Source organism: Mirounga angustirostris, unplaced genomic scaffold (assembly GCF_029215605.1).
Source record: "Mirounga angustirostris isolate CCGP_5_RB_7025 unplaced genomic scaffold, mMirAng1.0.hap1 SCAF_13, whole genome shotgun sequence".
Taxonomy (NCBI): Eukaryota; Metazoa; Chordata; class Mammalia; order Carnivora; family Phocidae; genus Mirounga; species Mirounga angustirostris.
Window position 1 is genome coordinate 2146452 of NW_026991721.1, and position 16159 is coordinate 2162610.

The window sequence follows — 16159 nt, forward strand, 5'->3', positions numbered from 1 at the left end:
TGTCTGTGGAAAAGCTCAGAGCTGAGAGGAACAAAGACCTTCTCAAGGTGGCAGGAAAAATCTTTCTCTCCTGATGTCAGGACTTGGTGTGAGGCTGGGCTGTGGGTGCGAGAGTCGACACTCAGCCCGGGGGATGGAGCAGGGAGCCTGAGTGGGAGGCTCTGGGGTGTGCCAATGGCACCTCGGGGCACTGTAATAGGTGACGATCCACAAGGGAAGAGGCGAAGGGCCCTGCCTCACACCGTATACAACAACGCAGATATAATCCTTACAACTCTCAGAACATGAGGGTTACTTAGTAACTTTCGACTCTGGGCGTTTAGAACTCTTTCTTGTACATCACCCCAACACGTTGACCAGGACAGAGGAATACTGATAAAATTGTTGCTAGAAAATAAGAGCTCCAGTTCCTCAAAAGGCACCTGAAAGACAGGGAGGTGATTAACCAGGATTTGCATTTGTTTTCTGGTGTTGCTGCAACCAGTTACCTCGAACCTAGTGCCTTAGGGCAACCCATGCTGATGGTCTCTGGGTCCCACAGGTCAGAAGTGGGACACAGTCTGATGGGTCTGAGAGGTGTCGCAGGGCTGGTTCCTCCTGGCGGCCCTCACAGGAAAGCTGTCGCCGGGCCTTGTCCAGCTTTGGGGGCACCTACCGCCGTCAGCTCGCAGCCCCGTCCTCCTTCTCCACAGCCAGGACGCTGCCACTGTCTGGCCCCAGCTCCCTCTAGCCACAGCTGAAAAAGCTTCTCCACTTCTAAGGATTCTAGCATCTCCTGAGCCTGGACGGAGAATCCGGAATAATCTGCCCAACTCGCGGTGCTTACTCTTAATCACGTCTATGGTCCCTTTTGCCTTATAAGGTAACAGAGTCACAGGTTTTAGGGTTAGGGCATCTTTCGGAGAGCCTTTGTCTGCCTGCTACAGGGGCAGGTATTCCCCACACATAAACTGACAAACAACTGCTGGGGCTGGGGCGCCGGGGGGCTCAGTGTGTTAAGCGTCTGCCTTCGGCTCAGGTCATGATCTCAGGGTCCTGGGATCGAGTCCCATGTCGGGCTCCCTGCTCAGTGGGGTGTCTGCTTGTCCCTCTCCCACTGTGCTCTCTCTCTTTCTCTCTCAAATGAACAAATAAAATCTTAAAAAAAAAAAAAAGCAAAGAATTTGTAGGTAGACAGGTAGGTAGGTAGGTAGGTAGAAATTATATAGACAACTTACATCTAACTCATCAATAAGAGCCCAAGGAGCAAAACAGGAAAACGGCCCAGAGACGTGCTCAGCCTTCCCGGTGGAGGAAGCGCCCGGAGCCAGTTGGAGCCTGAAGGCCCTGTTCACACTCATTTTGCTGGCCTGAGTGATGAAGGCTGATCATTGGGGGTGCAGGCTGGGCTGTGGGGCACAGGGTCTCCCGCACTGCTGAGGGCGTGCACGGCGAGACCACCGCTTTGAGGGATAGTGCATCATCACCTACCAAATTCAAATCCACACAGCCGATGACCCAGCGGTCGCGTGCCTGCCTGGGTGACACCAGAGGAAACGCCAGTCCGTGCCCAGCCCAAGGGGGTAGTCGAGTGTTGCCACGGTGCTCTCCACAAGCCCAACGCCTGGCCTCCAGCCACACACCCGCCGCAGGAGGAGTGCGAAGGAACTCGGAATATCCACACGACGGAGTATTTTCTGCCATTCCCAACAAACGAACCAGAGTGACATAGAGCCGTGTGGCTCTTGGCAACATCATACCAAGGAAAAGCATAATGCGTTTTTATGAGGTCTAAATCACTAAAATAAAAAATATATGCCTGGGAGGGGGGCTACATGTAGATTTGATAAAATGACATCAATAGGAAAGCAAGAATGTGAGGAACACAGATTTGGGAGGATGGTCACCCAGAGTGCCGAGGCTGGAGGATGAATGAGTTGGGGGCCGTCAGGGTCTAGCTTTTATTTTGAGTGGTGGGTTCCTGGGGTTTTTTTATATTATTAAAAAACCACAACTAATTATGCAACAATGTATAAAAAAATGAAACACCACAACCAAGTGATAAGTCAAGCTGGTTCAACATTCAAAAATCAATTAATGGAACGCCGTCATATCAATAGGCTAAAGAAGAGAAATCATACCCTATCAAGTAACGGGAAAAAAGCAAAGCACAAAATCCAGCACCCACCCAGTCCTTGTCTCCGTAGGAGTGAGGGGTTCTCCTTTCTCAGGGCAGAGAGGAGGGGGTGTGCGGCATCACCACCCCCACCCAAGACCCTGGCCCTCCGGCCTTCCCAGAGCCGGATGGGGTGGCCAAATGGGTCCACCCTCCCCTCAGCAGGTGGGGCAGCCGACGGTCTGGAGGGCAGCTCAGCCCAGGCAGGTGGGCACCCACCCTGCAGCCTCAGCACCTCGAGGGGACCGGAGCCCAGGGGTCTCCTGCAGGGGTCTCCAGGTCTGCATCCGGTCACCTGTCCCACCTGCCTGTTCCTGTGTCAGAGGCACCAGAAACGGGCACGAGGCCACCACCTGCCCAGGCCAGACGCAGCACAGAGAAGAGAAAACCCTCCTCGAACGGAGCCAGACAGACCTGTCCCTTGCCGACCGAGGAGTCCTTTGCCTCCAGCAGGGAGGCGGCAGGCAGGGCTGTCCCCAGTGCGGGCCAGCCCAGAGTAGGCCTGAGCGGAGCTGGGCCAGGCCCTGGCACCCCAGCCCCAGCTTTCTGCAGGCCTGGCCAGCTGCTTGGTTGCAAAGGCTGTGACTTGGTTCTGCAGAGCTGGCCGAGGTGAGCAGCTTTGAGAAGCCGCTGGAGCGGTCACCGGCCGTGGTCTTTTGTTTGAGTGAAGCAGGATCTGAGGAGCCCTGAGCATTGTCCCGGGACCCCAGGCCGTGGCCAGGCTGTGGCAGTCGCGGCCAGTGGGGGGCCCTTCACACACAGGTGTCCGTAAAGCCCCAGCCCTCCACCTGCCCCGTCATTGCAGGTGATTGAAAAGAATCAGGGACGTGAGGCCAGGGTGACATCCCCTGCCGTCTCAGGCCTGGGTGAGGGCTTCGTGAGGCCAGCGCCCCCCCCCAGAAGGGGAATCTCTGCGACCCGGGGCCTCCCAGAGCCCGAGTCAGCTCCGCCTCCAAGCCCTGCTCACAGGTGCGCGCGCGCAAGTGCATATGTGAGTTTGTGCATAAGCTGCTGCCCCCTCCTGCACAGAAGTGTCCTATTAACACCTGACACGGCGCTGTGGTCGGAGCAGAAGCCAGGGCCGGCCTCCGCGCCCGCCACCCCATGCCCCGCTGCCCCCGGGCTCACCCACTCTGTCCTGGGGAGCACCCACAGCACCTGGGGCAGAAAGCCAGGGAAGGCTGGGGCGTCCGATGGGCCCGCCTCGGGCGATACAGAGCCGGCCCCGCACCCGGGCCAGCATCACCCGCAGATCAGAGGGCCGCCCGGCACTGGGGGCGGGGGGAGGTGCGGGGAGCCGGCTGCTGGTGGTCCCTCCCTCAGGTTCTGCCCATCCCCGCCCAGGCTGCCCACACCGGGGCAGGCAGAGCCCTGTGCCCAGGCAAGGCTAAGGTCCCCTCAGAGCCTGAAGGTCCCCCGGAGCTGCCCCACACCCATCCTATCCCTACTGTGCCATCAGCACCTTGGTGGAGCAGACATCGCCTGCTGGCCCGGTCCCACAGTCCCCAGGCCCAGCACCCCCAGTCTGCTGGCCTTCCCTCCACCTGCTGGCTGGGAGCTCGGCCCCAGAGGCCTTCCAGCTGGCCATTTGGTTTGGGGCTGACCATGGGCCCTGCACCTGTAGGGGCTGGAAGATGCTTGGGGAGCGGGGAGAAGGAAGGACAAAGGCTCTGCGTGCATCTGAGCCTCAGTCTTCACAAGGGCCCACACCTGAACGACCCTAAGAAGACGGCTTATCCTTCTCCATGCATCCAGGAAGATTCCTCAGGCTTATCCATGCAGCACCCCAGCCTCCCTGGTGCAATGAGGCCTTCTATGGCCCCGGGGATCCCCCTTTTTGGAACTGGAGCCACCTGTGGGCCCGGCTGATGGCTGCAGGCTGGCCAGCCTGACAGCTGGGGTGCAGCTGAGAGCTTCAGAGTCCCATTGCCCTCAGCTGGGTGTCCTCCCCCACCCATGGGGTGCCATTCCCTCTCTCTGCTGAGGCCACAAGAACTGCCTGGATTTTGTAGGGCCCCTTTCCCAGCTGGAACCCCATGGTGGCACAGAGGGTCCTTGCCCGGCGACCAGGTGCCCACCTCCAGGGGTTTACCAGCTAGCCCCAGTGGCCAGGGCGGGGTCCTCTGTGGGTACCAGCGGCGTGTTCTTTTATAGCGCTGTATGATATTCCCCTACAGGAATACACCACCATCTGCTTCTCTGTGCTGCTATAGACATTTGCCTTTGAGTTTTATTTTCTGTGAGTAAAGCTGCCATAAACATTCTGATACTGCCTTTTGGCGGACGGGTGCACTGATTTCTCTGGGGTGTGTATCTGGCAAGACAGATGCTGGGCCAGGACATGGGCCCATCCAGGGCTACAGCCAGGCCACTCTCCGGTGTCGTCAAACCAGCCCACGCTCCCACCAGCAGCACAGATGGGTCCGTTAGGCCCCATCATCTCTAACGCTCGACGTTGTCAGTCTTTTTCATTCCGGCCACGGTAGTGAGCGCATGCAAGTGCTTCATTCTAGTTCTGATCAGCATTTCCTCGATGAGTAATGGTGTTGAGCACCAGTTCATGGGCATGTGGACATCCCTTGTTGGTGAGGTACCCGTTCAAATCTTTGGTCTACTTTTTTTTTTAATCATGTGATCTTTTCCTTATTGATTTTTAGGAATTCTAGATATATTCTGGATACAAGTCCTTTCCCAGAAAATGTCCTTTCCTAGCCTGTAGAGTGTCTGTTCATTCTCTTAATGATGTCTTTCGATGGAAAGAAACTCTTTACTTTAAGGAAGCCCCATTTGTCAAATATTTCTCTTTTATAGTTAGTGCTTCTTGTGTTTTGTTAAATCGTGGCCTTTCCCAAGGTCACGGAGATGCTCCGCTGTTCTGTTCTCCAGGCTTGATTGCCTTTGCCTTCCTATAGGTCTCTGCCCTCGCTGGAATTACTTTCATAACTGGTGTGTAGCAGGGACCCACAGCTCATGTTTTTTTCATATGGATGTCCAATTTGTCCCAGGGCTATTTATTGAAAAGAACATTCTTTCCCCAGTGGACTGAAACAGTGCCTTGGTCATAAACCAGGTGACCACACATATAAGCATTTTCACCTTTGGATGTTCCATTCTTTTCCGCAGAAGCATTCATCAATCTAATCTAGTGCCACCTTATTAATAGTGCAAACTAAGACCACCTCCAGTGATACCCAGTGTTCATCCTTGACGCTTGACAGTGAGCCTTGAACTCTGTGTGTACATCCTCCACCTTTGTTCTTCAAAATCGTCTTGTCTGCTCTTGGTTCTTCACTTTTCCATAAATATTTTAGAATCAGCTTGAAATTCCCCCCCAAAAAAAATATTTAAAAAGAAAAGCATTCAGAGACTGATTGGAGTCACGTTGAATCCATACCTCAAAATTAGCACCTACAAATATTAAAACTTCCAACTCATAAACATTATATCCTGAATTAATTTAGGGCTTCTTTCCTTTTTTTCACTAATGTTTGGTACTTTTCTGTGTAGAGACCTTGCTCGTCTCCAGTAGATTTATTCTCAGGCATTTTATGGTTTTTGATGCTGCTGTTATTGGCATCTTTTTGTTTTATTTCCTCATTGTTACAAGCATATAGACCTACCAATGATTTTTTTTTTAAGGATTTTATTTATTTATTTGAGAGAGAGTGAGAGAGAGAAAGAGCACAAGAGTGGGGAGAGTCAGAGGGAGAAGCAGACCCCCTGCTGAGCAGGGAGCCCGATGCGGGACTCGATCCCAGGACTCCAGGATCATGACCTGAGCCGAAGGCAGTCGCCTAACCGACTGAGCCACCCAGGCGCCCTGATTTTTGTATGTTGTCTTTGAAACTGGTGTTCTTGCTAAATTCATTCATCAATCAAAGAGTTTATCTGAAGATTCTGAAGATTTTTTTTTAACATCTATGATTACGTTGTTTGCAAGTAAGAGTGGTCTTAGTTTTACCCCGTCCCGTGATTCTGTCTTTCATTTCCTTTTCCTTCCCTTGACGCACTAGCTGAGACTCTCAGGACAACATCAGGTAGAAAGGGTGACCATGGACAACCCTGCCTTGCTCCCTCTCTCAGAAAGAAGGTGTCCTAATATTTCACTGTTGAGTGTGACGTTAGCTCTGCTGGGTTTTGTCTTGTTTTGTGTTTGTATTTGTTTTCCGCATAATAGAGTTCCCTTCTATTCCTGCTTTCCTTAGAGTCGTGTTTCTAATTAGGAATGGCTCTTGAGTTTTATCAAGTGTTTCTCTGCATCTTTTGAATTGATTATATGTTTCTCCTTAGACTTATTCTGTTGACTTTATTCTGTGATTATAGAACAAATATAATTTATTCTTAACTTATTCTGTGGCCAATTATGTGGGTTTATTTTCAGATGCTGACGCAGCCTTGGATAACTGAATTAAACTTCATCGATCACATGTCTTTATAGACAGCATTGGGTTTAGTTTGTTGCTATTACGGGCAGGATATTTGCCTCTATGTTTATGAGAGAGATTGGCTGGTGATTTTTCTTTCTTGAAATATCCTGTCCAGTTTTGATATAAAGGCTATGCTGCTTCATAAAAATCCTCCAGAAGATTTATATAAAACTGGTATTAGTTCTTCCTTAAATGTTTAGAAGAATTTACTGGTAAAATCACCTAGACTTAAGGTTTTATTAGTTTGCTTTATGCAAAGATTATTAAAATTCCTAATTTAATTCATGTGATTATGGGAAATTTGGATTTTTTATTTCTTCTTGTGTCTGCTTTTATATATTATGTTTAAGGAATTGATATATTTTAACTAAACTATCAAAATTACTTTTGTACATAATGTCCTCTGAATAGAGTTTTTAACTCCTGAGTCTGTAAAGAAGTTCTATTTTTGATGCCTGACATTGGTGATTTGCATCCCCTTATCCTCCAGTCACTCTTGCCAAAAGTTTGTCAATTTCATTAGTTTCTTCAGAGAATCAAAATTTGGCTTTGTTGTTTTTATGTTCATTTAATGTTCATTTTTTATTTCATTGAGTTATACTGTGTATTATCTCTATCTACTTTCTTTGAGTTTAGTTTTTTATTTTTTTAATATGTTGAAAGAGTGTTTGGCCTCCCTCTTCTCTAATGTGTACGTTAGGTTTTCTCTAAGCACTTATTTTACTTCATGGTACCTCAACCACTTATTTAGCTGTGATAGGTGACCTTTTTATTATTATCCAATTTAAAATACTTTCTGATTCTTACTAGATTTCTTCTTTGACCTTGGGTCATTTAGATTAATTTCGAAAACACTTAAGGATTTTCTAGTTATCTTTTTCTTATTGGTTTTCGTTTAATTTCACTGCAGTCAGAGAACATACATATATGATTGAATTTCTTTGAAATTTGATGGAACTTGCTTTTAAAGCCCAGTGTATAGTCTGTTCGGGTAAATGTTCCATGTGCACTTGGAAAGCTTATGTACTCTTCAGCTACTGAGAGCGGTGTTCTGTGAATGTTGATTAGGTCAAGTTGCTACTCATGTCATCCAAATTCATCTCTCTGTTGATGGTTTGCCTGCTCTTCTATCAGTTACTGACAGAGGTATAGTCAAATCTCCCACCGTGATTGTGCATATTCTTTTTAACCTCTTAGTTCTGCCAGTTTTGCTTTATATATTTTAAAGTTATGTTTTTAGGTACATACAGATTTAGAACTTATATCTTCTTACCAGGGTGGCAGCTTGTTAAATTATGAAATACCCATCTTTGTCTCTGGTTATATTTAAAGTTTACTTTGTATGATACAGTTTACCTACACCAGCTCCCTTTGGGCTACACCATGATATATATTTTTCTATCATTTTGCTATCAACCTCTCTATGTCTTTATATTTGTGTAAAGATTTATATATAGATTTATAAGCAACATCTAGTTGCCTTTTGAACCCTGTTTGACAGTGTTGGTCCTTTCATTGAAATGTCTTCTCCCCTTGTAGGGCATGTACTCCACTGCCTTACACTCCAGGTCTGTCTCATCCCTTCTTCCTTATCTCCTTCCGTGCTTCTTCTGGATTAATCAAATATCGATACTATTTCATTTTTATTCTCTGTTAACTTATCACTTTTACATAGTTCCATTATTCCATCAGTGGTTGACACCCTGACTCACTAGGGTTGACCTCAGATTAGCACTTCTACCATTTCCCTACAGCCCGAGGTACTCACAGCTGTGTGACTCCATCCGTACCCTCTGCCTTTTATGCTATTTTTATCATGCGTTTCTGCTCTGCATATACAGATGCAGGTATGTATACAGTTTTTAAGTGCATGCAGATTTAGGGTTGATACCTTTCTCCCGAACCAACCATTGTTTAAAATTATGAAATATCCCTCGGTCTCTAGTAATATTTAAACCTAATGAAGCATTACCATTTCAGTCAATACAAATTTAAACTTTCTCATAAATCTGTCCTTTTATGTGTTCGTAACTCCTTCCTGTATTCCCATGCTGCCTTCTGAGATCATTTTTCTCTGCCTGTCGCCCGAATCATTCTTCCAATGCAGTTCTCCTAGCAGTGAATTCTCTTGGTTTTGGTTTCAGCTTCTTTTTTTTATTGTGGTAAAATATACATAACATAAAATATAGCATCTTAACCATTCTTGTGCATAGCTCAGGGGCACTAAGCACATTCACATGTTGTGCAGCCATCCCCACCTTCTGTCTCCAGAAACTTTTCATCTTGTGAAACTAAAACTCCATCCCCATGAAACACTAACTCTCCGTCCGCCTCTCCAGCCCCTGGCTCCCACCACCCTGCTGTCTGTCCCTATGAATCTGACTCCTCTAGGGACCTCATCTGAGTAGAATCCTACAGAATTTGCTTACTTTAATTTCTTCTTCATCTTTAAGGGTATATTTATTGGGTCTAGGATGCTAAGTTGGTAGTAATTTTCCTTGAGCACTTTAAAGATGGCACCTGGCAGGGCTCTTGGGTGGCTCACTCGGTTAAGCATCTGCCTTCAGCTCAGGTCATGATCTCAGGGTCCTGGGATCGAGTCCCTCATCGGGCTCTCTGCTCAGCAGAGAGCCTGCTTCTCCCTCTTCCTTTGCCCCTCCCCCTGCGCATGCTTTCTCTCTCTCACTCTCTATCTCAAATAAATAAATAAAATCTTAAAAAAAGATGTCACCTGGCTTTTATTGTTTCTGTTGAAAAGCCAGTCATCAGGATAATGTGTCATTGTCCCCATCCCCGCCTTTGGTCTTAGCAGTGTTACTCTGATAAGCCTGGGGATCCAAAGAGCTGCTTGCATCTGCGGCCTGATGTCTTCCATCATTTTTGGAAAATTCTCAGCCACTGAGTCTCCCTTTTGTCTCCTCTCCTTCTGGGATTCCACATGTGTAGGAATCCTATCTCCCACATCTTGCATTTTTTCAGTATGTTTAATTCTATTTTGTCTCCATGCCCCCACCTGGCAATTCCCTTTCAGTTCACACGCATTCCTTTCTTGTGCGTCTCCTCTGCTATCAAATTCATCTGCTGCATTCTTAATTTCCAGTATCGTCCTTTCTGTTCTAGAATTTCCATTTTATTATTTTTAATACAGATTTTATTTCTCGGGTGAAATACTCCATCTATCTTCTTGAACCAATTAATCATGGTTATTTTAAAGTCTTTATCTAAAAGCTCTGAAGCAAACCACAGCCATCTGTTCACTCATGAGCCTGTGGGTCAGCATTTTGGGCTGCTCATCTGGGTGGTCTCCCTTGGGTTCATCCAAGCAGCAGCTTGGCAGGACCGGGTGGTCTCAGCTCTCCTCCACGTTGCTCTTCCAGCAGCCTGGCTCAGACATAGCCATGTGGCTGCAGCATTCTGACAGGATGACAGCGGGAGCTACGAGGGCTCTTGAGAACATGGTCCACTTCCACCATGATGAAAACGGACCCCACCTCTTGCTCAGGGGAACTGCAAAAGATCTTTGATCTACACCAGGCTGCCCTCGGGCCATAACTTTTTGCATTCCTCCCAGGGCAAAATTCACTCACCCCTCCAGGACACCTCAAAGTATCCTCCAATTAATGACGGCAGCATACTCTAGGTCCAGCATCTTAGGATCTGCCATTTTTTTCCATCATCTGCCCAATGCCTGGTCTCCAAACCAGCACCATATGTTTGAGGATCTTGATATCACTGGGCCCCATGTGGGGGTCCTAATTTCTTTATCTGCAATCTATCACCGCCTAGTAAACGACACCTAAATGTAGTGGCTTAAGACCACAACCCATTTTCTTGCTCACGATTCTGTGGGTCAGCAGTTTGGGGTCAGCTCCGTGGGGAGATTGTTGTGCTGGCTTTGGGTGCATGTTCATGCAGATACAGTCATCTGGAGGCCGACTGGGGCTGAATGGTCAGAGATGGCCTTACTCACATGTCTGTTGCCTGATACTGACTCTTGACTGGGGTGCCTCTCAGCCACCCAGCTCAGTCTGGTTCACGTGGCCACATTCCAAGAGCACATCAGTTATACACAGTGTGACTTCCCAGCATTCTTTTTGTCAGAGCAAGTGTCAGTGTGAGCCCAAATTCAAGTAGTGAGAAAACCAACTCTATCTCCTGACAGAGGAGCTACAAGCATTTGGTCCACTGAATCTTCCACACCTTGAGATCTGTTTCTGTGGTCTATTTTTTCCCTTGGCTTTCAGGTTTTTCAGTATAAAAATATGTAAAGGCTCCATGATACCCTAGAGATAATTTGGTTTTCCTCCAGCGTATAAAAGGTGCAGGGCAGAGCACTGTTCCTGGCAGAGGGTTGGTCACGTGCAGTCTTGGCGGCCAAAGCCCCACCACCTCCATGTGGGTGTAGTTCCTTCTAGACTTAGGCATGTCCTCAGTCGTGTTTCCTTTTTTGATGTTTCTAGAAAGATCTTTGTTTCTAGAAGGATCTAGGTTTCTAGAAGGCACTTGAGAGGGGAAACAATGCAACCTCCTGACAGAGTGACTCTGGTAGTAACTGTCTGGCTAATTTGTCCTGTAGCCCCTACATTTTCCAAGTGTGTGCCCGTGTGTGGGGACATAGAATGTTCCAGCTGAAAGGGGCCTTGGGGGCCCTCTGTTTGCACTCCCTCCCCATTATACTGGTAAGGAGCCTGAGGCCCAAGGGTGAAAAGAAGCTTCCGTGGTTCTTCTGTGCATCAGAGGCACAGCCCATGTGAACCCAGGACACTGACTCCCGCACCATTTCTGAGCAACGGGCAAGGCAAGGGTCCCTCTGGGATCATCCCGCTAATTAAAAGTCTCTTGCCTCTGGCCTGCCCTCCTCCCCCACCAATATGGAGCCTTGAAGTCCTCCATCCCATGGGGTTGGACATTCTCTGTGTCTCTGGAAGGGCCCAGCCCGCATGCAGCGGGAGACACTTGGGAATGCACCAGGTGTCTGAAAGTGCTGGGCACAGGATGACGGTCACAGGGGGCCACTCACGCCTCCTCCATTCTCCACCGCAGGCTGCGGGAGCACCACCGGGCCACCATCAAGGTCATTCGGCGCATGCAGTATTTTGTAGCCAAGAAGAAATTCCAGGTGAGTCCTACACTAAGCCCTTCTGCCCTGGGCCAGGTGCAGGAGCTCCTCTCCCACCCACGGCAAAGCCTACAAGGCCTCCATACCCGGCCACACCCTAGACCTGACCCTTCACTCACCGAATACCCTGAAACGACTTCATTGTCTGTCTCTAAGACAGCATGCCCCTGGAAGGACCCTGCCCCAAGGTCCAGCCTAAAGCTGCATGCACGCAGAGCCTCAGGGACTCAGCCTTCTCTCCCCCAATTGACTGGCAGATGATTCAGGAGTGACAAAGAGGGTGCCAAGTCTGCCCCACATCACCTGGGCAGGAAGTGGGGTCCCCTCGACTCCAGAGCCCTGTCCCCCAGAGTCAGTGCTCTTGGCCCTGTTCTCCCCCCGCCCCCAAAGGGAGTCAGGAGAACAGAAGGGTAGCCTGGCCCTGCCTGTGCCCCAGGGGGTGGCCCCCCTTTATAGGGAGAGGGAAGGTCTCCTCCATTGGTGGAGCTGGAGCTAGAGGGTTGCCCTTCCCCATCCCCTTCCCTCCAGGGCCGGGTCTTCAGCAGCCGCCCCTCGGAGCGCCTGGAGCCTAAGGGCCCCAGAGAAAGCCAACTGGTAGCAGGCTCAGCTCCTTCCTTCTGCTGTGGGGACAATCCTTGGTCTGAGGAGGTCCCTGGCTCAGCCTTCACTCTGAGAGCATGTGGAATTCAGAAACGGGGACCCTCAGGGGTGCCCATTCTCCTTCCAGAAGGCCTGGCCACCGTGCTCCTCCCGCTGACAAGCGCCGCGTGCAGCCCTCGGGGCTCAGCAGCTGGCCACCGTCTCAGGGGTGGATCACACACACAGTCCCTCGGTGGTACTCTGCTGCCTGTCTGCCTGATGCCCCCGGGCAGGGAGGCCATTCACCGCCAAACTGGGACAAATTGTGCTGAGGGTCCCACCAGGGCCTGGGACTTCTCATTGACCAAATACACGAGGCATGGTAAATGCCATTCTTGGCTGGCACCCGGAGGTCCCCCTGGCGATATCCTGGGGAAGACGTGATGGCCCCAGAGATCTAGAGCATCTGAAGTTCATGGCCTGCCTTCCCAGAGGCAGAGGGGCAGCTTGGTAGGGCAGGGAGCTGAAGGGGCGCTGGAAGAGGAGGGGCCCGCCTCCTGGCAGCACCAGCACCTTCCTGGTGGGGAAGGGGCTGCAAGAAGCCCCTGCAGGGGTCCACTCTGGGCAGCATGGGGGAGGCCCTGGGAAGGGCCAGGATGTAGTACCCTCACTGGCCAGCAGCCTAGCAGTGACAACTAAAACCCCAGACATCAACCTGGTAGAGCAGGGGGCGGGAGTCGGGGGGGGGGGGGGTCAGTGGGGAATCTTCTAGAATGGGGATGGCCCCCACCCGAGAAGCCAGCCCACTGAGGCTCCAGAGCAGGGCCCTGCAAGGCAGCCTGGAACCCACTGCCCGAGGCGCAGTGGGAACTGGGGGGCTGTACCAGGGTGGGCAGTGGGCTTGCAGGGTTTAGGGGCACTCAGCACAGCAGGCAGAAACTTGAGGCTTCTGGCAGGCCAGGTTCGGGGGTCACGTGGGCAGCTTCCAGCTCAGGACAGAGTTTGTCCTTGGCAGATGGGTACCCACCATGGCTGGAGCTGACTTGGGGAGCACCCCGTCCCCGAAATGCAGGCAAGAAAACTGCCCGTGGGCATCAGCAGGGGCCCTGTACTTCCTTCCAGGCTGGGTGTCCCCTTTCCTGCTCCGGACGCAGGCCAAGGCCCTGCGAGTGGCCCCCCAGAGGCAGGCCGGGCAACCCTACCTTCCCTGCTTCCTGCCCCACCCTGTGCCCAGGACCCTTGGGGCCCCCGAATAAAACAGGTGGGACCCTTTGAATGGAGATGCTCCTGAGAGCCTCCCCGTTTGCCCTGGTGGGGTACAGAGGCTCTCGAGCAAGGTGGGGGCCTGGGGCGGCCTCAGCCTCACCAGCTGGCCCTTGTTGCCACAGGGAGGAGGGACCCACGGGGGGAACGGCCGTGGTGGGGGGCGCCTGGCAGTGAGGAGCTCTGTGGGCTGCAGGGCAGCCTCCACCCCAGGCCCAGCTGTCAGGGATGTCTTCCCTTCCCCCATAGCAGCCTGTTTGTCTGTCTGCATGCACCCCGCCCCCGTCCCCGGCCTCAGGGGCTGCAGACGTGGCGGGTGGCCCCCCGCCCCCGCCCCCGCCCCCTGCCTCACTGCCTGGCCGATAAGTGCCCGGCGGGCCGCCCCTGTGTCTGGCCGGAGGAGCCAGAGGCTCTTAGCCCTTCGAGTTTGCCTTGAACTCCCCTGTCCACCGTCGGTCCCTCTGGACAGCCCTGCATTATCTCGGCTCATCTCAGGCTCCTGCTGCCACCGCCAGAGGAACTGAGCTCTGGAGAGAACGAGCGGAGATGGTTTCTCCAGCGGGGCCCCAGGCCGCCCCGGACAGAGGCCCCCAGGAGTGCGCACCAGACCCGGGGGGACTAGCAGCTCCAAGATAAGTCTCAGGGCGCCTGGGGCCCCGCCGGGACATGGGTCCTGGGGGTCAGCCAGGCGGCACTGAGCCTCCTGTGGCCTGGGCTCTGAGCCCCCCTGCCCCCCAGAGCCGAGTCCAGCCGCCACCCCTCTCCTGCGGACACACGCTCGGGCATGTGCTCACACTCTCCCCCTCTCTCTCTCACACTCTCCCTCTCGGGCCTTCCCAGAGACGTGTGCACACACACAAGCTCCTGACACACTCAGGTGCCCACATTCACCTACAGGCAACGGCCCAGGCTCTCCAGCCTGTCTGGGAGCCCAGCCCAGAGCTGTGCTCCACCCCGCCCCGGGCCAGGCCTGCACCCCCCAGAGCTCTGAACACAGCCCGCGCCCCGGCCCAGACCTCGCTGGCATGCCTGCAAGAGCCTCAGGCCTCACAGAGCCCTGTGGCCCTCAGGAGGCTGACTGTCATGCAGGGCCACCTTCCGTGTGCACATTGAGGAGGAGCGCAGACTCTTACAAAGGGAGGGGCGGGGCTCAGCACCTCATCTTACAGAAGGGAGGGGCGGGGCTCAGCACCCCCAATCTTGCAGAAGGGAGGGGCGGGGCTCAGCACCTCATCTTGCAGAAGGGAGGGACAGGGCTCAGCACCCCATCTTGCAGAAGGGAGGGGCAGTGCTCAGCACCTCATCTTGCAGAAGGGAGGGACGGCTCAGCACCCCATCTTGCAGAAGGGAGGGGCGGGGCTCAGCACCTCATCTTGCAGAAGGGAGGGACAGGGCTCAGCACCCCATCTTGCAGAAGGGAGGGGCGGGGCTCAGCACCCCCAATCTTGCAGAAGGGAGGGGCGGGGCTCAGCACCCCCATCTTGCAGAAGGGAGGGGCAGTGCTCAGCACCTCATCTTGCAGAAGGGAGGGACGGCTCAGCACCCCATCTTACAGAAGGGGGGATAGGGTTCAGCAGCCCCATCTTATAGAAGGAAAAACTAAGATCTGGGGACATTATCACTAGCCTGTACCTAAGTGTTGCTATTATGATTGTCATTCAACTGAGCATGGGGTGGGGGGGCAGAGGGTCCGCCTAGAATCCTCTCCCGTGCCCGCCCCTATGATCTCATGACAGACCTTGGATGTAGCCCACAAGATGATGCAGGTGGTTCTGGAGCCCAGCATGGGCCCCAAGGGTGGCAAGTCCTCCTATCAGGGACACAGCTGTGCTTTGGGGAAGATCAGGTCAATCCCAGCCCTCCCCCACCAATCTCAGGGTGCTGGTTTGGGGCCCAGAGAGGGGTTGTGTGTTGCCTGTGAGGGCCGAGGGCCCACCTGGTAGGTCATGTGGGAGGACAGAGACCCCCCGGGCTTCTGGGTTCCAGCTCCTGGGAGGGAGAAGGCCTCTGCCTTGGAATTCTCAGAGTCCAGAATCCTAGCGGGGGCATCGCCAGAACACTGCCGAGTTGCCCATTGGATGGCAGAGCCCCTGGGCGCGTCAGAAGCACAACCCGGGATCTGAATAAGGTGCCCTCCAGGGTACCCCATGTTTCTGGGAAAGCAGGGCTGGCCATGCCATCAGACTAGGGGAGCCCCAGTCTCAGGGGCAGGGGGGCACCGCAAGGAGAGGTAGGTCTCTGCTGGGCAGGGAGGACATGTCCCCAGGGGCCCCAGGGAGGAGACCCGGCCCGGACCCTCGGTGGGTCTCTGAACCTCATTCCTCATGGCCTCTGCCCCGGGCCGGCCTCCTCCACCAAGCTATCTGGCTTGCCTCCGGGCCTTTGCCCTCCCCAGCAAGAGGCAGTAACCCCAGGCTCGTCGCTAATGCGGACTCCAGAGCTGATGAGCCCCGCCCTGGGCCCCACCCGACCAGGCGTCCCCGTGGCCCCTTGGATAGAGGGGTTGTGTTCCCACGCAGCAGTGCCTGGTTTGTGTGGATGAAGGGCCATCAAACCCCCCACTCAGCCGGCCTGCCGCTACCTGGGGGAGACCCTCTGCCCACGGGCTCCTGGGAA

General features: G+C 52.7%; 1 protein-coding gene across 2 annotated transcripts in view; it reads left to right on the plus strand.

The window, feature by feature from the left end:
• KCNQ1 (potassium voltage-gated channel subfamily Q member 1) overlaps nucleotides 1–16159 on the plus strand; it is a 322171-nt gene that overhangs the window by 231368 nt on the left and 74644 nt on the right. For both annotated transcript variants that reach the window (XM_045893038.3, XM_054511786.2), the window contains one exon: nucleotides 11626–11701. In XM_045893038.3, the coding sequence (XP_045748994.1) occupies nucleotides 11626–11701 (76 nt within the window). The remainder of the gene's footprint in view (nucleotides 1–11625; nucleotides 11702–16159) is intronic.